This window comes from Pseudopodoces humilis, chromosome 9 (genome assembly GCF_049639895.1).
Source record: "Pseudopodoces humilis isolate 2021_Gansu_Grassland_sample_001 chromosome 9, ASM4963989v1, whole genome shotgun sequence".
NCBI classification, from domain to species: domain Eukaryota; kingdom Metazoa; phylum Chordata; class Aves; order Passeriformes; family Paridae; genus Pseudopodoces; species Pseudopodoces humilis.
Window position 1 is genome coordinate 33,072,324 of NC_142208.1, and position 21,021 is coordinate 33,093,344.

The 21,021-nt window shown below is 40.4% G+C and overlaps 1 protein-coding gene across 6 annotated transcripts in view; it reads left to right on the plus strand.

Moving 5' to 3' along the window:
• The window catches only part of ZRANB1 (zinc finger RANBP2-type containing 1), a 39,913-nt gene extending 20,162 nt beyond the window's left edge, over positions 1–19,751 (plus strand). For all 6 annotated transcript variants that reach the window (XM_014257698.2, XM_005528834.3, XM_014257699.2 and 3 more), the window contains exons 4-11: positions 4,101–4,288; positions 5,799–5,952; positions 8,319–8,390; positions 9,169–9,367; positions 12,720–12,840; positions 13,676–13,805; positions 17,563–17,792; positions 18,860–19,751. In XM_014257698.2, coding sequence (XP_014113173.1) covers positions 4,101–4,288; positions 5,799–5,952; positions 8,319–8,390; positions 9,169–9,367; positions 12,720–12,840; positions 13,676–13,805; positions 17,563–17,792; positions 18,860–19,078 — 1,313 coding nt within the window. In that variant the 3' untranslated portion in view covers positions 19,079–19,751. The remainder of the gene's footprint in view (positions 1–4,100; positions 4,289–5,798; positions 5,953–8,318; positions 8,391–9,168; positions 9,368–12,719; positions 12,841–13,675; positions 13,806–17,562; positions 17,793–18,859) is intronic.
• The last annotated feature ends 1,270 nt before the right edge of the window (positions 19,752–21,021 follow it).

The window sequence follows — 21,021 nt, forward strand, 5'->3', positions numbered from 1 at the left end:
AAGAGGCAGGGCTTTACTAGAAGAAGAAAAAAACCTTGGCTCTTGATGCTGTGAAAGTCTTCCAATAAGAGGAAATGTCTGAATTGCAAAATGGGAGCACAGTTGAACCTGTAAATGCAGAATTTGGACTGCAGTTGTATTTTCTCATGACTAGGGTGCAGCACTTGGCTTTCTGTCCTCTCCCTTAGGGCTATAGTCAGGGATTTTACATGAGGCCAAGCAGAATTTTTTAGGGGGCACACAAAGACTGGTGTATTTAGGGAGACAGCAAAGGGACATTTCTGGAGTCTACTTTAAAGGAAAGCTGTGGTTGTGTGGATCAGGAGCAGGCACTGAGTCACTGGGATGTGTTTGCATTTGTGTTGCTCTTGAAGCCAATCAGGGCCGTGCCCTCACAAGGGTTTGAGCTCCTAGAGGCTCCTGGGTGTTCTGGGAACAATCTTAAGGCAAATGCCACTCTTCCTTTTGACATTTTACCAGTCTGGGGAATGCTGTGGGTGTCAGTGGGGAATAATCCAACTGGCACAGTGCTGGATCAGGACACGATTCAGAGTCTGCTTGTGTAAGTAATGAGGCACTGCTGTGTTGTGAAATGCAGGGAATTAGAACATCAGTAAATACTTCTGTGATATTTCTCATAAACAGTGGGGGTTTTAAGCTCTATTTAAATAGACTTAATGAATTGGAGGCTCTCGCTCATCCCACAGAAATCAAAGCCTTTGTAGGAATGTTCCTCCTATTGTCAATACAAGCATATTTGGGTCTCATTTTGGTGTGGTGATACTGAATTTCAGAATTGCAGGCATGGTGCATGTAGGCAAATTCACCCCATAGTTTTGGGGCAAGATTTGTATTTTCTGGTTTATATTTCTGATAGTCTGCCTGTTACCACTATATTTTGTGTTCACTGCTGCCTTGGATTGTATGGACTGGTGCTGTAAGCAGGGTGGCAGGTGATGGGACTGTCAGGAATTTCCCCTGTTCTTCTAAAGTGGCAGCAGTGGAATAGATGTTTGGTAGAACAGGTAAAGAGAAATGTTAACTTTTCTTGCTGTGGCTCAGAGGGACCAAAGAGGCTTCTAATGCCCATGGAATATCAGCCCTGCAGTAGTCAGTAGGACTAGACAGACAAAAATTTCCTGATGCCTCCCCCTGCTATAAAGAGCAATTTTTACTTGTTTTGATTAAAGGATAGAAGGTGACCAGATACTATCCATGCATACAGTCACATCTCTTCATGAGCTGTAGCTGTGCTGGTTTGTGTCATATAGCACACCAACCCTATACATAAAATACCACTAAAAATACATTTATATATATATATGTATGTATGTATGTATATGTATTTTAAATAAATCCTAGAAAACTTAATCAGTTTGCCCGGTTTGGATGCATTAATTGATCTTTAGCTTAAACTTCATCAGCAAAATTTAGAAATGTACTTTTTAACTGACAGCTTATATAACAGTTTTATTAATTCTAGGACATGGAGCTTTTAGGAATGTCAAGTATTGGAAGATGTGGGAATAAACTTCCAGAACTCACAGTGCTGCACAGAGCACATATCACTAGTTTGGATCCTTATTGCAGGTTGAAAAGGTATTGCCAAACCTCATGTGACCACCTCAATATCAGCCTTAGACCTCAGATTTTGCTGAGGTTTGATGAAGAGTGGGATGATAATAAGCAGCTGAGGGTGGGGGACTGGTAGAACAATTAAAATAGTAGTAGGCTGTAGTAAAATGTACTACTTGACAGGCTGGCTGGCTGGAATGTGTTTTGGGTCTGATCATCTGTCACCAAAAGATCGTTTTAGGGATATTTTTTTGAATTTTGAAATCAGTTGTGCATATTTGGCTTCTCAGAGTGGCCACCTACCAGTCTTGGGTGGTCTTTGGTGTGTTTGTCTTGGGGGATGTGGTGGAAGGTGCAGATGTGGTAGCAGGAGTCTCTCCTGTGCCAGGAGGAGTGGTTAAAATACAAAAAGGAGTGATGTGACTTTTAGTCTTTTACAAGATCTTTCTCCTAAATTAATGTAATAATAATAAAAAAGGATATAATAAGATAGCAGAGAACTTGCTCTTCTATCAAATTTCTTCTTCTCCAGATTCTTGGGTTTGCCAAAGCTGTGATATAACTTGTATTAAGAGGGCAGGTAATGAGAAATTTGATTTGTTATCTGTGTGCACATACAAATCTGCACACACGCAAAAAAATGTCAGTTTGGAGTATTTGGTTGGAATAATCATTGCAACAGCCATGAGGAATTGCCTAATCAGTAGCAAAAATGTGTTTGCATGGAAATAAAGTTCTACACTTGGCACTTCTGACTCCTACAGAGCAAGAACTAAAATTGAACAGACAAAACTCATCTGGGGAGAATACATGGGCAGGTACTGAATGAGACAGTAGTGCTGGAGTGGAACAGGAATGTCTTCCTTACAGGGGACAGACACAGGCAGCAGAAAACTAAAAAATACTGTCCTATATGGTTTTCCTTCTGCCCTGGCCTGTTAGAACCTTGGAATGAGTGGATAGATACTGTATGACTAAAATTTGCGGTTGAATTGTTGTCTTGGAACTGCTCTGCTCCAGACCACTGTTGAATAATCAAACTTATCTGTGGAATCTTACAGAGCACAGCTGATAATTTTGCAATGTCTTGCATTGATAATCCATTTTCCCCCCTGTGTTTCTTCTGAAAGCTTTATAATCTCAGCATTCAAAGTGATACTTTTTGGCTGAGCTAAGAATACTTTTCTAAATCCTGGATTAACCAGCAAGCCAGTGGTTAGTGTGCTTCTCTGCTAGCAGCCATTTCAATTTGTTATGTTGGAGTTTTTTTTAATTTTGGTGGGGGATTTTTGCTCATTTGGGATGAGGGGTTTGTTTGAGGGGGTGGGAAGTGTTGTGGTTTTTTCCTCTTTTTTATTTTAAGTCCTGAGTGGGAGTGATTGTCCTGATTGAGTCTGATGACCTTTCCTGTTCATCAGCTTTTGAGTCTTGTTGAGCAAAAAGTGAAGGATGGAGTTGGGTCTCAGTCTCCAGCCTCATGGCCTCCACTCAGCTGCTGACACTCAGGAGCTGGGAAGGCGGTTGAGCTGCAGAAAATAGGGCCAGGGTTTTCTCATTTGTCATCTGTGCTCTTTGCTTGAGCTGCTGCAACAAGGGCTGCTTCTCATGAGTGAGGTTCCATTTGCTTCTCCAGTAAAGATGGCATTAGGGACACTATTCTGTTTCCTCAGTTCAGCACTGCACTGTTCTCTTGTGGACCACATACCTAAAATAGAGTGTATTTGAAGGAATTTCTAAATTAAGAAATCTTTTATTGGAACAGATCCTGTTAGCAGCTCCACATCTTACTGATAGTGTATTCTGGTAATTGCAGCTAAGGAATACATTCAGCATGATTGGTCTTGATATGAAGCATGGTACAGAAATCAAAGATTGCCAGGGACTCTAGAAGACATTAGGGTCATCCATTGTTCCTCCTATCTTGCTTTAGAAGGAACACACAGTGTATTTAATTTCTCTTTATTTCAGTTTTCATAAGAGTATCCTGAGTGAAACTCTCAGGCTCCATTAGCAGCAGAGATGGTGAGCTGAAGAGAAAAAATTATGCTTTCTACCATTTGTACTGTTTGGAAAAAAATAAAACTTCTAGTCCAAAATTCTTTCAATAGCTCGTATTTCTATGATCCAGTAATTTGTTTTTTGAGATAAAAGGGAAGATAAAGTAATCAAACTAATGTCTGTACTGTGAAGAAATTACTTTCTCTCTGGTCAATTGAAATGCTCGTGTGTATGTTACTGCTGGTGTTCCATTATGGGTCCACTTCTGAGCTGGCTTTTGATCTCTTACCTTTTCCAGATAGTGTGGGTAAGAGAAATGGTCTGAGAGAGGAGGTAAGTGTAAATATTTCGTAGTCTTCTGCTTAAAATAATTAAAAAATTGGCAAGTTTTTTGCTATGCAGTTGATAATTTTTCTGTTTGGCCTGTAACACAACAGCTACAGGTGAGCTGTTAAATGAGGTGGCTTGTTCCAGAATTGTCTCCCTTGCTGTTTAAAATGAACTGTGTGCTGTTTCTCGGTCCTCAGGAGTTGTGGAAGGTGATTTAGCTGCTGTGGAAGCCTACAAGTCATCCGGAGGGGACATTGCCCGGCAGCTGACGGCGGACGAGGTGCGGCTGCTGAACCGCCCGTCTGCCTTCGACGTGGGCTACACCCTCGTGCACCTGGCCATCCGCTTCCAGAGGCAGGACATGCTGGCCATCCTCCTCACCGAGGTGAGCTCCCCTGGCCCTGCAAGGATGGAGCAGTGCTTTGTGTAACTGCACCACTGTGTGCAGCCAGTGGCACACAGCTTTGATTTGTGCTGGCATTAGAATATACGTGAATCGCTGTCTTGGGCCTTGGATTTCTCCTCAAGAAGTGAGTTTGCTTTAAGAGACTCTTGCGATGGTCCTGAGGATGTTCCATTTTCTCATTAATGAACAGTCTTGGCACACGTTGTGACCTTACTGGCAGTGGAAATGAGCTATTGTGAGGCTTCCTGTACTCTGGGTGGGGGAGAGGAAATGCTCTCAAAGCAAAGCACTGACATCAGTGACAGCAGAGTTTGTTCTGAGTTTGTTAATGAGTGAGTCTACCTGGGCTGGCTTTCCTGGCTTTTGTGGGAGTTTCTCTTGCAGAGAGAAGCAAATTTCTTGCTTTGCAAAATTGCTGCATTTTTTTCTATTCCTTGTGCATTTTATAGACTGACTGGTTCCTCTGTTTTGCTCTTCCACGTTCCATTTCCTTATGTCACCTTTTGGTGACCTTTGCTGTTCTCCATCTTTGCCCTGTAACTACTTCTGTTACCTTTTTTTGTCTGTTTTTTTCAACTCAGACTTTTGATCAGGGCCAGATTTTTATTCTGCCTCCTTCTCTGATGCTCAGTGCAATTCTGAAAGCTGCTGTTTGCCTGCAAAGCACATAAAGATAATGGAATGCTCAGTGTTGAATAATTAAAAAGAGTAGATGAAGCAAGACAAATGTAGCTAAAGCCTTGAGTATATATTTATATATGACTAATATCAGTAGCTTTGTGCTGCTTGCATAACTCTGTGGATGGAGTTACATGTTTAAAAACGAGTTAATTTACTGAAATACTGTCTTAGGGATTTTTGTGTTTGGTTTTGCTTCAGTGCCTAGGAATACTGACTCATCTTGCCATTTCTGGAAATGCTTAGTAGTGTTTGAGCCCCAGTGATATTTTCCTTCTCTAGGATATGAATGAGTGAAAACGTGCATCTTAAAGGTGTTTTTTTTTGTATGCATCTGGTGTCATCCCTGTGCCACTTGTCCTTCATCATTGAATGGGTTTCTGCTGCCAGTGATGACTAGAACTGGAGAAATTTAAGTATCTTAATAGTTTTTTTGGAAGATTGTAGGAAACTGTCTTGTGCTGTGGTAATAAACTTCTGTTAAATCTAAACTTGTCTCATGCATGAGATTTGAGATTGCTGTTATTATGAGCTCTTACCTATTTTTTTTCCTCTTTTTCATCTGGGAGTGGTTACCTGTTAATTCACTTCTTCAATTTAAAGATGTTTTTTAACCAGATTTATGTTACCAGTTCCATGACTAGTGAGACATTTCATTAAGAGTCACTAAACTTTTGATCTTTCAGGGTGCCATTATTCATCTTTCCCTTGCATTCCTTGCTAACCAAATACTCTCTGCTGGTGATCATCCCTCCCAGTTATTTGTATTTAATGGGATAATCCTGAGTGCAGTAACTGTGTTGTGTTACAGGTATCCCAGCATGCAGCCAAGTGCATTCCTGCCATGGTGTGTCCAGAGGTCACGGAACAAATCCGCCGTGAAATTGCTGCATCTCTTCATCAGCGAAAGGGAGACTTTGCTTGCTATTTTCTGACTGACCTTGTGACGTTTACGTTACCTGCAGGTAGCTACAAAACCCTTCTTCCTGCTGGAAGATTTTATTGCCTGGTCACTAGTTGAAAATGATGTATTTTGACTTTCTGGTGGTGATGTGTGTGTAGGTTCTATTCATTAAGAGCTTTATTAATTAATTTATTGAGAGTTTTATTTATTAAGACCTGTTTTATTAGGTCAGATTTAGTAGTTGAATTTGATTACTCAGTATTTGCACACTTCAATCCTTGCATTGTTCCTGTGAACTGAGCATCTGTTGTCCTACTTAGACATGAAGAAATGGAAGAAGAGTGATGTGTTCTAAGGAAAGGCTGTATTTAAAGTGAAGACTGGAGCCCAGACATTTCTGTTCCATGGTGTGACTTTTCACATGGATATTTTAGCTTTCAGTCCTTTCTGTTGAGGCTCAGAGCTTTTCTTTTTACCTAGTTATAGCAATAGAACTTTTTAATACTTCTGAGGTACTCTGAGATCAAAGGAATGTTTATCTATTAACAAGGAGCTATTAGAAGACTTCTAATCTTTAGAAGCTGTTTCCTTTAATAGAAATGCTGTCACTAGTAAGAAAATGTGCAGCTGCCAACTGTGCCAATCAGCAGACCTGTTTGTCTTTTATAAAAAACATTGCAAGAATTGTATTTGGAACCCCTTTGGTTGATTGTTACCTCATGTCCTGTTCAAAAAATCGGGATAGTATTTACCACTTGTGTACCTGTTTGAGATGCTGCATTCAGTTGTACTCTGTGGGCCTTGAGAGGCATGTGGGGTGTCTGGGAGATTAAAATTTCATTGCTTTTTAGGGGGAGAGAGGGGAAAGGGGCAGCAGAAGGATTTCATAACACATGGGAGAAATGTTCTCTCCAGGGCTTAAGAATTTGTTTGGTATTTTCAAGAGAGACGTCTTAAAGCACTGTGCAGCTTTTTGACACATGTAATAGCCGTTAAGTAATTAAAAAATGAAATTGTTCAAAAGCTTTTATGCATCAAGACTTTCTGCTTTCCTCACACTTTGCCAACTGCACATCTTTTGCAGTTTGGCTCCAGGGAGCATTTCCAAGGATAGAAGTAAAAATCACACAATCCTGGTCAGATATTACCTAAATGATGTAGTTTAGGAACCAGTTTCCACTCGACCTTTCAAATAAACAGATTTGATCCTCCTGAAAAGCCAATGCTTGGATTTTAGAGACCAAAGCTTTTAAATTGATTGCTGGTCACTGCAAACAGTTCTAGCTTAAAAAGCCCTAATCAATCATACAAAAAAAAAAAAAAGACCACCCCCCATCACCCTGCCTGCACCAGGCATTAATGTGCTTCAGTAGCAACTCATGTGCCTAAATGTGGACTTAAAAGCCCTGGGGTACTGGACATCTGAGCAGGACTGGCAGCTACCACACTGCAATTAAGAGAGATCTTTGTGTCCTTGAAATACCACTTAGGCCCCAGTCCTTATCCCCTGGAGTGCCTGAAGGGGTGCTGGATGTTCCTGTTCCTATTTTATTTGCTACCTTTACTTTCACGAGTTTAAGTTTCATGACTGTGCTGAAACCAGCAAAGTTTCTCTGGTTGCTGCTCTGCCTGGCAACCCTTTACTGCTTATCCTCTGTTGGAATGCAGGCCTGGAGCAAATATTTACTGTGAGGCACATGCTGAGTTTTAGAATGTGTGACAGTGTTTGTTGTTCTAAATGATACAGCAGTCACAAAAGAGTTCTGCCCATTACAGAATTTTCCACCTTTTTTTTAAATTCTTTTTTTATGAGGTTGTTGCAAATTCTGTCTGTAATGCTCTTGGGAGCAGTTGTCAGTAGTGGCATTTTCCACGGCATAGCTTAATAGTTTTCCCATTTCTTGTTTTTTTAACTTGCTGCAAACCATTGGGGTTCTCAGAACTATTTCATTAAAGCCTGAATGAGATAACAGAGGAATGGGATGTTCTGGAGAAGAACACATCCCTTGGCAAACTATCCCTGTCCATTGGGATAGACTGCAGAGGAGAAGCCATTCCAGATGGGTGGCAAACCATTGCTTAGGATTGAAGCCGTGCTAAAATATAATAGGGTTGAAAGTAAAAAATACTCCTTTTTTTCGTTCCTCACCTCAAAGTGGTTCTCCACTTTCACCTTCAGAGAAATCCAGTCTTACCCTATGCATGCTGTGATGATCCTTTCTGCATCAAAGATGTGACAGTGAGGCTGAGATGCAAACCTGCCTCAGCAGCTCTGCAAAGCCTTGGGTCACACATGACAGCAGATTTCCAGAGGAGGTGTTAGGGCTGATAGGGAAAAAGCTGTTCTGTTAGTTCTCCTGAGCTCCTGGTGATGTCTCTTTTACAGGAACATTAAGTGACTCCTGTATTTGCTTTCTATTTTTCCAGATATTGAAGATTTACCACCCACAGTCCAGGAAAAATTATTTGATGAAGTACTTGACAGAGATGTTCAGAAAGGTAAATGCACTGGGAACAGCTGGGATCACTCCTGGCTTTTCATTAGAGAATGTGTCTCTTTCTAAAAATAAACTACATGTGTCTGTATATATATGGCTCTCTCCAGGAACATGTTTTAAATAGAGATTGGATATTTTCAACTTGATCTTCACCCTGGAATTCATAAAGTTACAGAATAGTTTGGGCTGGAAGGGTCCTTGAAGACCTCTAGACCAGGTTGCTCCAAACCAGCAACTTTGGGAATGGGGCAGCCACAGCTTCTCTGGGCAACCTGTGCCAGGGCTCACCACTTTGAAAGGGAACAATTTCTTCCCAACATCTCATCTAACCTTGCTCTGTGGCAGTGGGATGCCATCCCCCCTTGTCTTGTCACTGTATGTCCATATGAAATTATTTTAATTTTAACATTTCCATGCTATTTATGAGGCAGAGGGAGAATGCAGTTTGCACAAACCATGTTTACAGAGCTTTTAAAAATCTTTAAAAGTCAGTTTTGAGTCACAAGCTTTTTAAGGAAAACTGAAAAAAAAATCTTTTCATTTCAGTAACAATCCTCAAACAAATAACGTGGTGCTGTGGTTTGGTTTGACTTTTGTTTGTTTTACTGAGAGTAGTAGAAATTTTCTCAGCCAGCATAGTTGACCTGCTCATTGTAGTATGTCGGAAAGCGGGGTTTTATTCATGCAAAGGGGTAAATTATTGAGACTGCCGTTATTGTGCTGTCCGAAATCTCTGAGATAAATGAACAGCATGTTAAGAGCTGGCTGTGCCATTGCAGAGCTGGAAGAGGAGTCTCCCATCATTAACTGGTCTCTGGAGCTGGGGACACGCCTGGACAGCAGGCTGTACGCACTTTGGAACCGCACTGCCGGGGACTGCCTGCTCGACTCCGTGCTCCAGGCCACCTGGGGCATCTACGACAAGGACTCCGTGCTGCGCAAGGCTCTGCACGACAGTTTACACGACTGCTCCCACTGGTGAGTTAGGACAGCTTCTTCCATGTGCTGTCACAGCAAAACCCCACAGCCACCCTGCCCCAGTTCCCTGGGGATTTGTTCCTCAGAGCTGTCGACTCACTGTGGTCCCAGCTGGGATCTTGTGTTTTAAATACGAGCACTGGAAACTTGGATGCTGTGAACTCAGGGATGGGGAGTGATGCTCAGCAAATGGCATTTCAAACACTAAAATGCTTTATATTTACTTGTCAAGCATGCACTAACCACGGTTACTGCAGCTGGAATTTGTGTCCTTGCAATGTAAATCATGCACATGCCATGCCTTGCTGCTTGGTGGGAGCAGAAGATTGTTAGTAGAAGATAGCCTTTTATTCCTTATAAACTTTCCAGTATTTTCATTCCATCTGCTTAGTTATGGCTTTACTCAGGATTGCTCTTTTTATCCCTATTCTGTCTGCTAAAATAATGGCAGCAAAGCAGGGAGTGTTGACATTTAACTGGTTCTGTCGTTTGGCCATAAAATTGATTTATCATTCTGTAAAACAGCTTTTGTTGCTTTGCACAGACAGTCTTCTTTAGTCAGATACTTTGGTTTCCTTTTGCTGCAGGGACAATCTTAGTTGGACCCCCAGGGGTGTCCAACAGCTGTCCAGGGTGTCCTGGACTAAGGGATGAGCTGATAAAGACTGATAATCCAAGTCACAGATGATCATTTCTTTGGTGTTCTTGTAGTAAAGGACAGGAGAAACACTGTCAGCACACATATTGCAGAAGGAGCTTGTCCCTGTCCTCTTGCTGTACAGGAGGTCAACAACAAAGATGAATTTAGCAGTACCTGTAAGTAAATTTTGTGCTGTTGGGGGAGAACTACACAAATTAGCATCCAGACCTGGATTGCAGAAAGTGGTGCTTCAGTAGCAATTCTTCCAGGAACCAGTGTTGGAAAGGATCTGTCACTGCTTAGGAGTTGTTCAGCATGGAGCGTGCATCTCAGCCATGCAGGAATGTCCCTGGCATCACAGGCAGCTCCCATGAGGCCAGAATAGAAATTTAGGATAGATGAGGTTTTGTTCTTTATGGTATCCAAAAACATGCTGCAAACTACTGAGCTTTGGACCACATCTCTCAAAATGTTGGTGTTAATTGTGGTTGACTTATTCCTGTATCTTAACATATCTCTCATTTAGAGGCTATTCAGTCTTGTTAAGCTTTTTAGTTTATGTCTAGACAGAATTTTTGTTTTACTCTGTGTAATTTTTATCCTTATTAGAAGCATAATTTTTAACTGATTGATGTGTTTCTTCAAGGGAACAGGTCTTCAGACTGAAAGGAACAAGTATTCAAGGAACAGATCGTGTTCCTTGTTAGGAACAAGGCTTTAGAATAAGTCTTTTAGCCAGATCCTTTTGTAAATTGATTATTCTGTATATCCTATAGGTGCTGTATGGATTCCATTTGAGAAGATACATTTAATTTTGTGGGCTAGGACACGTGGCCGATAGGAAGTGATGTCGTCACTGGAACAGGCTCTTAAATGCAATCCCTGCTTAAACTTTTATCTAGTGGAATTATTCTTCAAAGCCTCCACAAAGACAGTTAAAAATGGGTATTTTTATAGTTAGACAGAAAACACTCATGTAACTCATTTGACCTCATTTTGCTATGTTTGTTTAGATGCTGAACAAAGAAAAAATCTATTTACCAGAAAGTCTTGTGTCTGGTACTCAGAAAAAGCTCCATAGTGAAGTTCCCAGAGGCTTTGGCCTGTGGAGTCTTTTCCACTCACCTTTCAATACCTCCACTTTTTTAGTTCACACAAAAGTGTGTTCTGATGTGTCCCTTTTTGTATTCCACCATTAGCTTTTGCTGGAGAATGGGCACATGTCCTAAGTTGTCTTTCAGAATTTTATTCTTTAATGGATGCATTCAGTTCTCTTGTGTTAACCTAAAAAGTTTGCTTTAAATGACATCAAAATCTTTTCTATGGCTGACTAACTCAGGGAAGAAGCTTCTTTAGGAGAACACTTTCACAGTCCAGCTTTAGGGAGTAGTTTGGTGTTTTCCTTTTTTTCCCTTGAGTTTTCTGGGCTTTCTCTCTTAGTCTGGTGATGTGGGAGTTTTTGTTGTTGTTCTGTTTTTTCTTCACCAGAATCTGATTAAATTTCTTTCAGGAGACCCAGGAATTAATTCAGAGTGCTGTTAGAGATTCATGACAGAAAATAGGCAAAGTATTTATCAGCTACAAATGTGGAAGTGTTGGCGTGTTCGGATAAAAACTGGAATGTAGATCCAGATGAATCCCTGTAAATATTACTGTCAATTAGCACAGACCTATCCAAATATATTAATAATAGGAATTTTAAGTCAAGCCAAGATTTTAGGTGGACTCTGGACACCCAGCCTGGCTGGTGGCTGCTGTCATACACAAGATTTTAAGGTTATTCCAGCTTCACTGAAAGCATAGGAAAGATCTTACCCACACACACTCACTGCCTGCTAATATTCTCAGGTTTTAATTAAATGAGTTCATTTCAGTGACTTTTTTAATAAGCTGAAACTTTAGAATGGTTTCTTTGTCTTCACAGTAAAGGCCATTGTTTAAAAGCTGGCTTGGAACTGTTCCCTAAATCCCTGTTCCTAATATGAATTTGTGGCTTTTCCATGGTGTGGTGATTGGACAGAGTTTAAAATATTAAAAAGCAAACATCTTCCTTGAACGTGTCATTTTTCTTGGTAAATGGTTAAATAAAATATCATGACTAAACTAAATCCCACTTTGCTTATTGAATTTTTATCCACACTGCTTTATAACTCCATATAATGTGGAATTACCACTCCTTTACTCCAAAATCTGGTATATAAAACAGATTCTGCCTCTTAACCATGGTTTGTTGGAAATTGATATGCAAGTACTTTGAAGTTAATTGACTCATTATGTGGTTAAAAATAGAAAATACCTATATTTTTTGTGTGAGAAGAATGAACAGCAACTGTTGAATAAAATTGAATATCTTACTTATGTTCCCTGTATATCAACATTTAAATAAGCCTAAATGAGATTAAAAAAAACAAACCCTATTGCAAGAAGTATCAAACTAGGCAGGAGCCTGATAGGAACTTGGATCATGTTTGCTGCAGGCATTGTTTTTTTTTGTTTGTGTTTTTTTTAAGTGGTTTTTAAATTAAGATTAATAAGTGGAGTCTCCTGAAGATGAAAAAGAAAACAAAATTCACTTTTCCTGCTACTTGCTCTCTTTCTTCCCCCTTCTTGGGATGAAGGATTACAAGGGTTCAATACTGCTGTCAGGATTATGGTGGTTGAGTAAATATTTTTGCCTTTATGATTTTTTCTGTCTCTCGCTTAACATTTTAGGTTCTACACACGCTGGAAAGAGTGGGAATCGTGGTATTCCCAAAGCTTCGGTTTACATTTCTCCTTGCGAGAGGAACAGTGGCAGGAAGATTGGGCATTCATTCTCTCTCTTGCAAGCCAGGTAAGAAAATTCCTTTGTTAGAGGGCTTTTGGAAAAGATATTTTAATTTCTGGAAAGAAGTTTCAGAACTAGAAGAGTTTTTCAGAGATAAGAATATTCCTGTATGAAGGAAAAACATTCCTCTTAAGCAAATGATCTTAAAATCTTACTGGGTAAACTCTTCTACAGATACAGAAAGGTTAATTTGAAATTATGATTTTTGAGCTTCCTAAGCAGTGCAACACAAAAAAAGAATTGTGGTATTAGAGTGAAGTCTGTAGAACAAACTAACAGACAATCCTGTTTAATATCCAGCTCTTAAAGCACTTTTACCTCTCAAAACACACCTTCAAATCTGCCAGCTTACATTGCTCAAACTCCAGCAAGCTGAGATTTTATAACTCCCCTCCAAAATGAGATTTACATTCCTATAAGCTTCCAGCTATGGGAGTATTTTTAGCTCCTCTTTTAAAGTATAGACATGATTTTGGTGCTTTTTTTTTGTGATTTTTTTTTTTGGATGTGCCCTTTTCCTATCATCAAAAGGTATTTGTCTTAAAGTGCCCTCAGATGGAGTTATTTTTAGACCTAACATTATGGAGAGTTTCACTTTTGAATGGGGAATGAAATCCATTACACTGAATCTGGACAATAGGACAGAGAATTATTACTGACAGCTGACAAGCTGAAATATTTTCCCTTATTTCCAATAATTTTCCAGTCTTGTTTTTTCCTGTCAAAGCTTTATCACTCTTAAAAGCATTTTCTCTCTCAATTTGAAGACTGTTTTTCAAATTTCAAAGTAGAGGATGGAAGGTTCTGTTTCAAGTGATGTCTTTCTTTGTGTTTGGTTCAGCCTGGAGCGAGTTTGGAGCAGACACACATTTTTGTACTTGCACATATTCTTAGAAGACCAATTATAGTTTATGGAGTAAAATATTACAAGAGTTTTCGGGGAGAAACATTAGGATATACCCGCTTCCAAGGTAAGCCTTTCATTTTTTAAATTCACTTTTAAACAAGGTTGGGCTGTAAATCAGTAGTGACATGAAGTGACTGTCTAGAAAAGGATGGAATAATATTGTAGGGAAATTTTCATTTGCTATTAAAAAGAACAAAATAATCCTCTCCAAAGTTGCAGTTTTTCAATTTATAGTGGGCATGGTGCCTGTTAAAGTGAATTTCATGATACTTTAAAGGGAGTTTTTAAAATTGTCTGTGTTTTAGTGATTCACACTGTACAGCAAGTGTGGTGTGAATACTGACTTATTTCTCATTAGTACTACAATTTTGCATAGCTTGATCAGATTCTTTCTGACTTTTCCTCCTGCTTGTCTTCAGGACAGCCTGACTGTCCTTATATATGAAGATGACTCAGTCCAGTTTTGCTTAGACTTAACATCTGTAGGTTTCTAAACATGTATTTTCTGCTTTGCAAGCCAAATCTGTGGGCAGCTTTCACCTCTGTTACATGCTAATACTTTATTATTCAAATAATAAAACATGAGTGGGGATTGGGAGCATCTGCACAAAGTGAGCTGTAAACAGAACCCATGGGAAAGGAGCTTTGTTTGTTCTAGGGGGTTGGCACATTTGTTTTTCCCACAGTTTTGTATTCCTGCTCTCAAGTACATCTGCTTGATGATGACCACTCTTTATTTCTAGCTTAGCTGAGGACTTCCCAAAACACCTTTGTGATTTGAAAGAAATAAGTGTGGTGACTTTGGAAGGAGGCAAGCCCATGATCAATAGAAAACCCTAACCTAAAACCTAAGCTGTGCAGTTAATTTATAACTATTCAGAGTCATGGCTTCTAAGTTTGGGGCAGTAACAAAACTTCATGTGGGGAAATTAATTACTTTTCTGAAGAGTCTAGAAGTTGAGTAGTTGTTTTAGTTAGATGTTAACTTTTCTTTTGATGATGAAAGGCTGGGAAAGAACAATTACTTGTGTCACTTAAATCTGACACTCCAGCTTTGTGTTGCTTTTAATTCCAAGGCTTAGTGGTTTGCAAATGGTATTTCCTAGATTGGGCATTGAGGCAGACAAGTGTTACATGGCTTAAATGTGCTGAAATTTTCTTGCTCTGTGAACCAGAAGAAAGCCAGGTGCCTGGAACACCCTTTTACTGCACATGGGATTCCAGGAATTTAGGCAGCCCAAATAGTTACCCCTTGAGATTTACTTTCCACAATCCACATCCATCCATCCATGGAAGTAGCACTGGGAACAGGTGAACTTGGAGTCCTGTGTCACAGTAGCTGGAATTGCTCCTCTCCCTGCCCAGCCACGTTTTTGTGGTTAATGTGTGCAAATCAAATGTCATTGGCACAGCTGAAACCCAGCTGAGTGGACTGGGAGTGGGGTGGGCTGCCAGGAGGAGTCTCCTGCTCTGGGCCTGGGTGTGGGCTGTGCTCAGCACATGGAGCTTTGAGGAGTTTTGGGGTGTCCCTGCATCTGTTTAACATCACATCCATCAGAAAAGCCTCTGGAAGTATCCAAGGCCAGGTTGGACAGGGCTTGGAACAACCTGGGATAGTGGAAGATTGGGCAGGGGGTGGAACTGATTGGGCTTTAAGGTCCCTTCCAACCCAAACCACTCTGTAATTGCGGATTATCGTAGAAATGGGGAATTGATTTTTTTTAATGCTTGTTCAACATCATGGTTCAGTTTGTAGCACCCTCTTAGACACCCCATAAATTCTCTCCCTGACAGGATTTTTTTTCCCCAGGGATTCCTTGTTCCAGCTTGGCATCCTTGCTGTAGCTGCTATGAATCCATAATTGCCAGCCTGCCTGCTTCCCAGATTCCAGCTGACTGTTAATTCTTTAAATACTGCAGCTTCAGTGGTGGAATATCTGTTTGCTCAAGCCCTAACTATGATCCTGGTCAGACCCATCTGGTCTGGCCACATTTATTTACACAGCTTTTAAAATTGAACAGGAAAAAAGATGACTGACTGAAGTGATCATCAGGTCAGGAGGGAGAAACTAAATCCTATGTGGGTGGCTTCAGGATAGGTGTTAGCCCATATTCTTTATTTTCTGTGGCTTGTGTTCATGTCAACTGTTGTTACATGACCTTCTGGCTTTATATCAGAGTGACTTTTATAACTCCTAAGAGCACTAGATATTCTCCCTGGCAATGCTTTAAATTCTTTTCCTGTGGAGCTCATCGCAGTGTTGAGGAGGAATGGAGAGTTTAGCACAGCCTTCTGTCTTGGGGAAATGATTAGTGTGGAATTTTCCCCAGGATAAAACAATGGTGAAAGAAGATTTCCAAACTTGTTGAATTTTAGTGTAGAGATGGAGGCAAACAGATGAGTTTCAGTCCTGAAAGGTCACAAAGCTGTGCTCCCAGGAACTGGAGGACTGTCTTCCTTACATTTGACTGGATGTCATCTTGGGTGTAAATTTGAGTTTTGACTGGATGCTTGCTTCTTTCTCTTAATGCAAAGGCTTAAAATTTTCTGATGAACACTTACCCTGTGTTCTTCACCTTTTGTGTTTAACATTGCTTTAGAGTGAGACTTAATAATGGGGACAGGAGGAAGGGAGGGCTGAGAAGGTATTGAAAGGATCTGTCTTTAAATCGAGGTGTTGTAAAAACTTGCGTGAATCTTCATTTTAAACAAATGGCAAGACTAGATAGCTCTTGATTTCTAACTCAAAAACAAGGAGAGGAGGAAAAAGGGACAATTATTTACTGGTAGCCCCCACTAATTTTTACTGCAGTACAAAAAGATGAGCTCAAAACTTACTCAGAACCTCCAAAGCCATTCCCTGCCTCAAATTCCCATTTTAGCGTTGCCCTTCCCTCTCCATGGCTGTTGGAGGAGCGCTGTGTTTGCAGCAGCAGCTGTACCAGGAGGTTGCTATGCTACATGTGCACTTGAGTTTATGTGGGGCTATTTTTAACCTGTCACAAGGTGAGCTGTGCTTTTGCTTAAGTTGTCTTGCAGCAGTACACACCAAGAATTATTTATGTTCCTGGAAGAAAGGAGTTGCAATTTTATTTTGAGACCTGGAGCGAACTGCTGTCTTTATTGCTAAAAACGGTGGGGAGTAAAAGTGCAGTTCTCAGAATCTGTGACATCAGGTGTTGGTTGTAAGCTGAGCAAAGCAGTATCAGCTTTTTGGTGCTTCTTTTTCTTTTCTTTTTTTTTTTTTAAAATTGATATGAATAATTGATGTGTGTTAATTTAATCTGTGAGTACTGAATATGAGCAGTCCCGTTCTCTGGGATGGGTTACATCAGTGCTGAGTAACATTTTGTGCAGTGAGTTCTTTTAATAATAAGTTTTGTGAGCAGATGGTGGGATTTTTGCTCTGGTAAAAATAGCTGAATGTAGCCTTTATTTCTATGATGCATAATCTGATTTCTTTTCCTTCTTTTTTCCTTTTTATTTTAAGAAGAGTTACCAAACATAAACTACTGCTTTTTGCTTTTCTAAACTTGTTTTTCGTTCATCACTGCACTATAGACCGTAAATTTTAGGGCTGTGGTAATGTATTGGTTGTGATTGTAATCTTTTGTGTTTAAACTTGTACAGTTGCAAAGATACTTGACTTGTGTTAATAACAATTAGCTCTACTGAAAAGTGTGCCTGTGTCAGTGTAGACCCAACCATGTGTGTTTTAAATGTGATGTGCTTCTGTTTGACCCAAACCAAAAGGTTTCTATCAAAACCCTTCCTTGTTGAGCAGCAGCTCTGAGCCTTACCCTGTGTTTCACTCCCACAGGTGTGTATTTGCCTTTGTTATGGGAACAGAGTTTTTGTTGGAAAAGTCCCATAGCTCTGGGCTACACGAGGGGCCATTTCTCCGCCCTGGTTGCCATGGAGAACGATGGCTATGGCAATCGAGGCGCTGGTGCTAATTTGAACACTGACGATGATGTTACTGTTACTTTTCTACCCTTGGTGGACAGCGAGAGGAAATTACTGCACATTCACTTCCTTTCTGCTCAAGAGGTAAGAAAGAAACATCTGGTGTGTGGTGGTGACTTTGTCACAGCTGCTCACTGAAGCTCAGCAATCTTTGTAGCTCCCTGAGTTTTTTGGTGTCCAAAGAATTACAGGGAGGGTGCTGGTTAATTAATGCTGCTCCCTTCTCCATCATTCCAGGTGATTCTAAAAGGTATTTTCCCACAAATTTGATGCTTATTTACAGCTCTGTCAATGGAATGTACTTCACTGTCCATGTAAATCACAGAAACAGAATCATAGTATAGAAACACAGAAAGTGCTGAAGCTGGAAGGGACCTACAAGGATCATCCAGTCCAACTCCTGCCCCTGTACTGGACACCCCAACAACCCTACCCTGTGCCTGAGAACACTGAATATCAGCATACTTAGGACACAAAAATAAGTGTTCTGTCACCGAGGCAAAACTAAAATCTGCCTTTTGTTTGTTTTTTTTTTCCTAATAGATGCAGCACAAATATTGGGCCATAGTTGCACCATTTTCCACCTAGTCTAATGAAACTCAGCTCATTTTTGCTTTAATAACTATGATAAAATCATGGAACTACTTCACTAAAGGTTGTGCATGGGTGAAGGGAGGGCTGGAAAACAGAAGTAATTGCAGAATATGGGCATTCTGTAAATAAAAGGAGAAAAATAGGAGCTTCAAGTCTAGAAAGGGATGTTTCTTCAGCAAGCCACAATACTTGTTACATTTTACAAGAGAAAATATTTCATGCCAAGAACTTAGGCACCTAAAAATGTGTTTGTAAAGCCAGAAAGCTCTTCTAGGACTTCCTTCCTTATATATGGTGCTTGCTATAGATAAATAATAGCTTAAAAATAAATGTAGGCCGTACTGGAAATATACAAGTGAAAAATTGGGGAGAAGAGCTGGAGAGTACTTGCAGCTCTTGGTTGAAAATGCAGTGGGCATCTTTTGGAGTAGCCTTGGAGTGGCTGCCTGGAACAGAGGCTAGACTAGAGATTAGGAGAATCCAACACGACACACGTGGGGCAGGAATGGCGCTGGGCCTTTGGGAACCTCACTGCTGGTGTTTTGTGTCCCCCAAAGATAGGCAACGAGGAGCAGCAGGAGAAGCTGCTGCGGGAGTGGCTGGACTGCTGCGTGACGGAGGGAGGGGTTCTGGTGGCCATGCAGAAGAGCTCCCGCCGGCGCAACCACCCGCTGGTCACCCAGATGGTGGAGAAGTGGCTCGACCGCTACCGCCAGATCCGGCCCTGCACGTCCCTGTCCGACGGCGAGGAGGACGAGGATGACGACGATGAGTGAGGGGGAATAAAGTGCAAATGAGCAGCGCAGAGTGTGTGACCCTGAGTGAGCGTTGTGCTGTAGCAGTTGGGTGTGGAACGACCCAGGTCTAGGGGATACTTGCTGGGAAGGATTCTCCGACAGCACGCGGAGAGGATGGACGCTCATCCTGCTGCCTGGAGAGAGCCAAGTGGGCTGAACTACAGTTTGTATAAAAACACGAAAAAGAAACAAAAAACAGCTAATTTTATTATCAAGATGGAAAAAAAAAACAAACCAAACCAACCCCATTTTTCTTTCTGACTGTAAATCTGTCTATAAATGTACCGCATGTGGTTGTGTAAGAGGTTGTGTAATAGGAAACGTATACCAGCATCTTAATTATTGCAGAGAAATTTTTCAACTAAGGGCACTTCTGAAAGCACATGTGAAGCTGGATGGATATCTCCTCCTTCTGAGATTCTTTTACAGTAGAACCTGGTCTTCTCCATCACCTTTTAGATACTCTGACACATTTCCCTGAAAGGCCCTTTCCTGTGAAATCTCACTAGTGCCCAGGTCAGATTGTGAGAGGGTTTTTTTTTGTTTGCACAGATATCCACAGCAAGTCATAAGCAAAAATACATTCATTATTTTACTAATATTTTAGTTATTGCTGTGCCCACATAATAAAGCCTAAACTCTATGGAACAAACTGGAAGAGAAGATAAATTTTCATTGAGTGAAATTATTTGTTTCTTGAAAAAGGCTTTTGGGGTTTATTTTGCCTTCTTTTTTTTTTTTTTTCTTCTAATAGTTAATAGTTCCTTTCAGTATACATAAGGATATTTATTCAGAGAAGTGACCTAAAAGATAGGGATTTTATTCCTGTGAGCATACACTAAACAAAATTGTGTGAAATCTGAGAACTTGAACACAACTGAGAATTTAATCTTGTCAGAACTCTGTCTTGCTGTGTTACAAATTATATCATTTTATCATTTATTCTTTAATCACTCAAACTTTGCTGCAAATGAAAAAACACCTCTTTAAAGGTTACTCCTCGGTCACTAAATCTACTGAGAATCCACTTGGCAGTTCTAATTAAAAAGAAGAATCTATGCTCAAGTTGTTTAAAAGCACTGTTATATATTTCCCAGTATGTAAACCTGGGAATTTCTTGCATGTTGATTGATGTGGCCATACTTAAACTTATGTAAGTTCCTGAGACTGTAAGTTCAGAGTATATTCTCCAGTAGAAATTTTATTATATTTGATAACTTTAGCCATGTAACCTGTAATGGATAAAGTTTATCTAAAAATCTCACTGAAACACTAAAGGTTAATGCCAGTTTTTACATATACAGTGCAATTCAGGTTGTCTTGAAAAGCACTTTTGATGGTGTGGTGGTTGAATAAGAAATTTTCCAGTAGATGAAACTGTTTTAATTAGAATTTGGAAAGAAGCCCCATAGCACCTATTTTTATGTAGTTCAGAGCTATGGAAACCCTGAGGAACTTGCTGCTTTTTCTTCCAAATGCTGCTTAGATGGTGTTGAAACGTGCACAACTGCTACAGAAACTTGGTGATGACACCGAAAGTAAAGAAATAATGAAGTACTGTATTAATTTTGCAATTTTCCCGTCCTAGATTCCACTGAGGTTTATTATGTCTTCACCTTTTTTGGCCATTAGATTTCCTCTGGTGGTGCATGCCCAGATTTCCAGGTGAAGGATGAATGCTGCTCTGCCATGTGTGAGTGACCCAAATTCACCACCCAGCCCCAGATATTACAGGGATTCTTCATGAGCGCATGGTCCTGGTTCAAGTTCCCCTTCTAAATTGGGATTTATTTTTTTTTTTTGTCCTTACCTTGCAGTGAAATCCTTTTATACCTTGTCTAGCTGAGGATGTAAAGCTTTTCTGTCAGGAGAGCTGAATGCAGGGTAAGCTGGGATGAGGATTTCCGTGCCCTGAGCTGGCC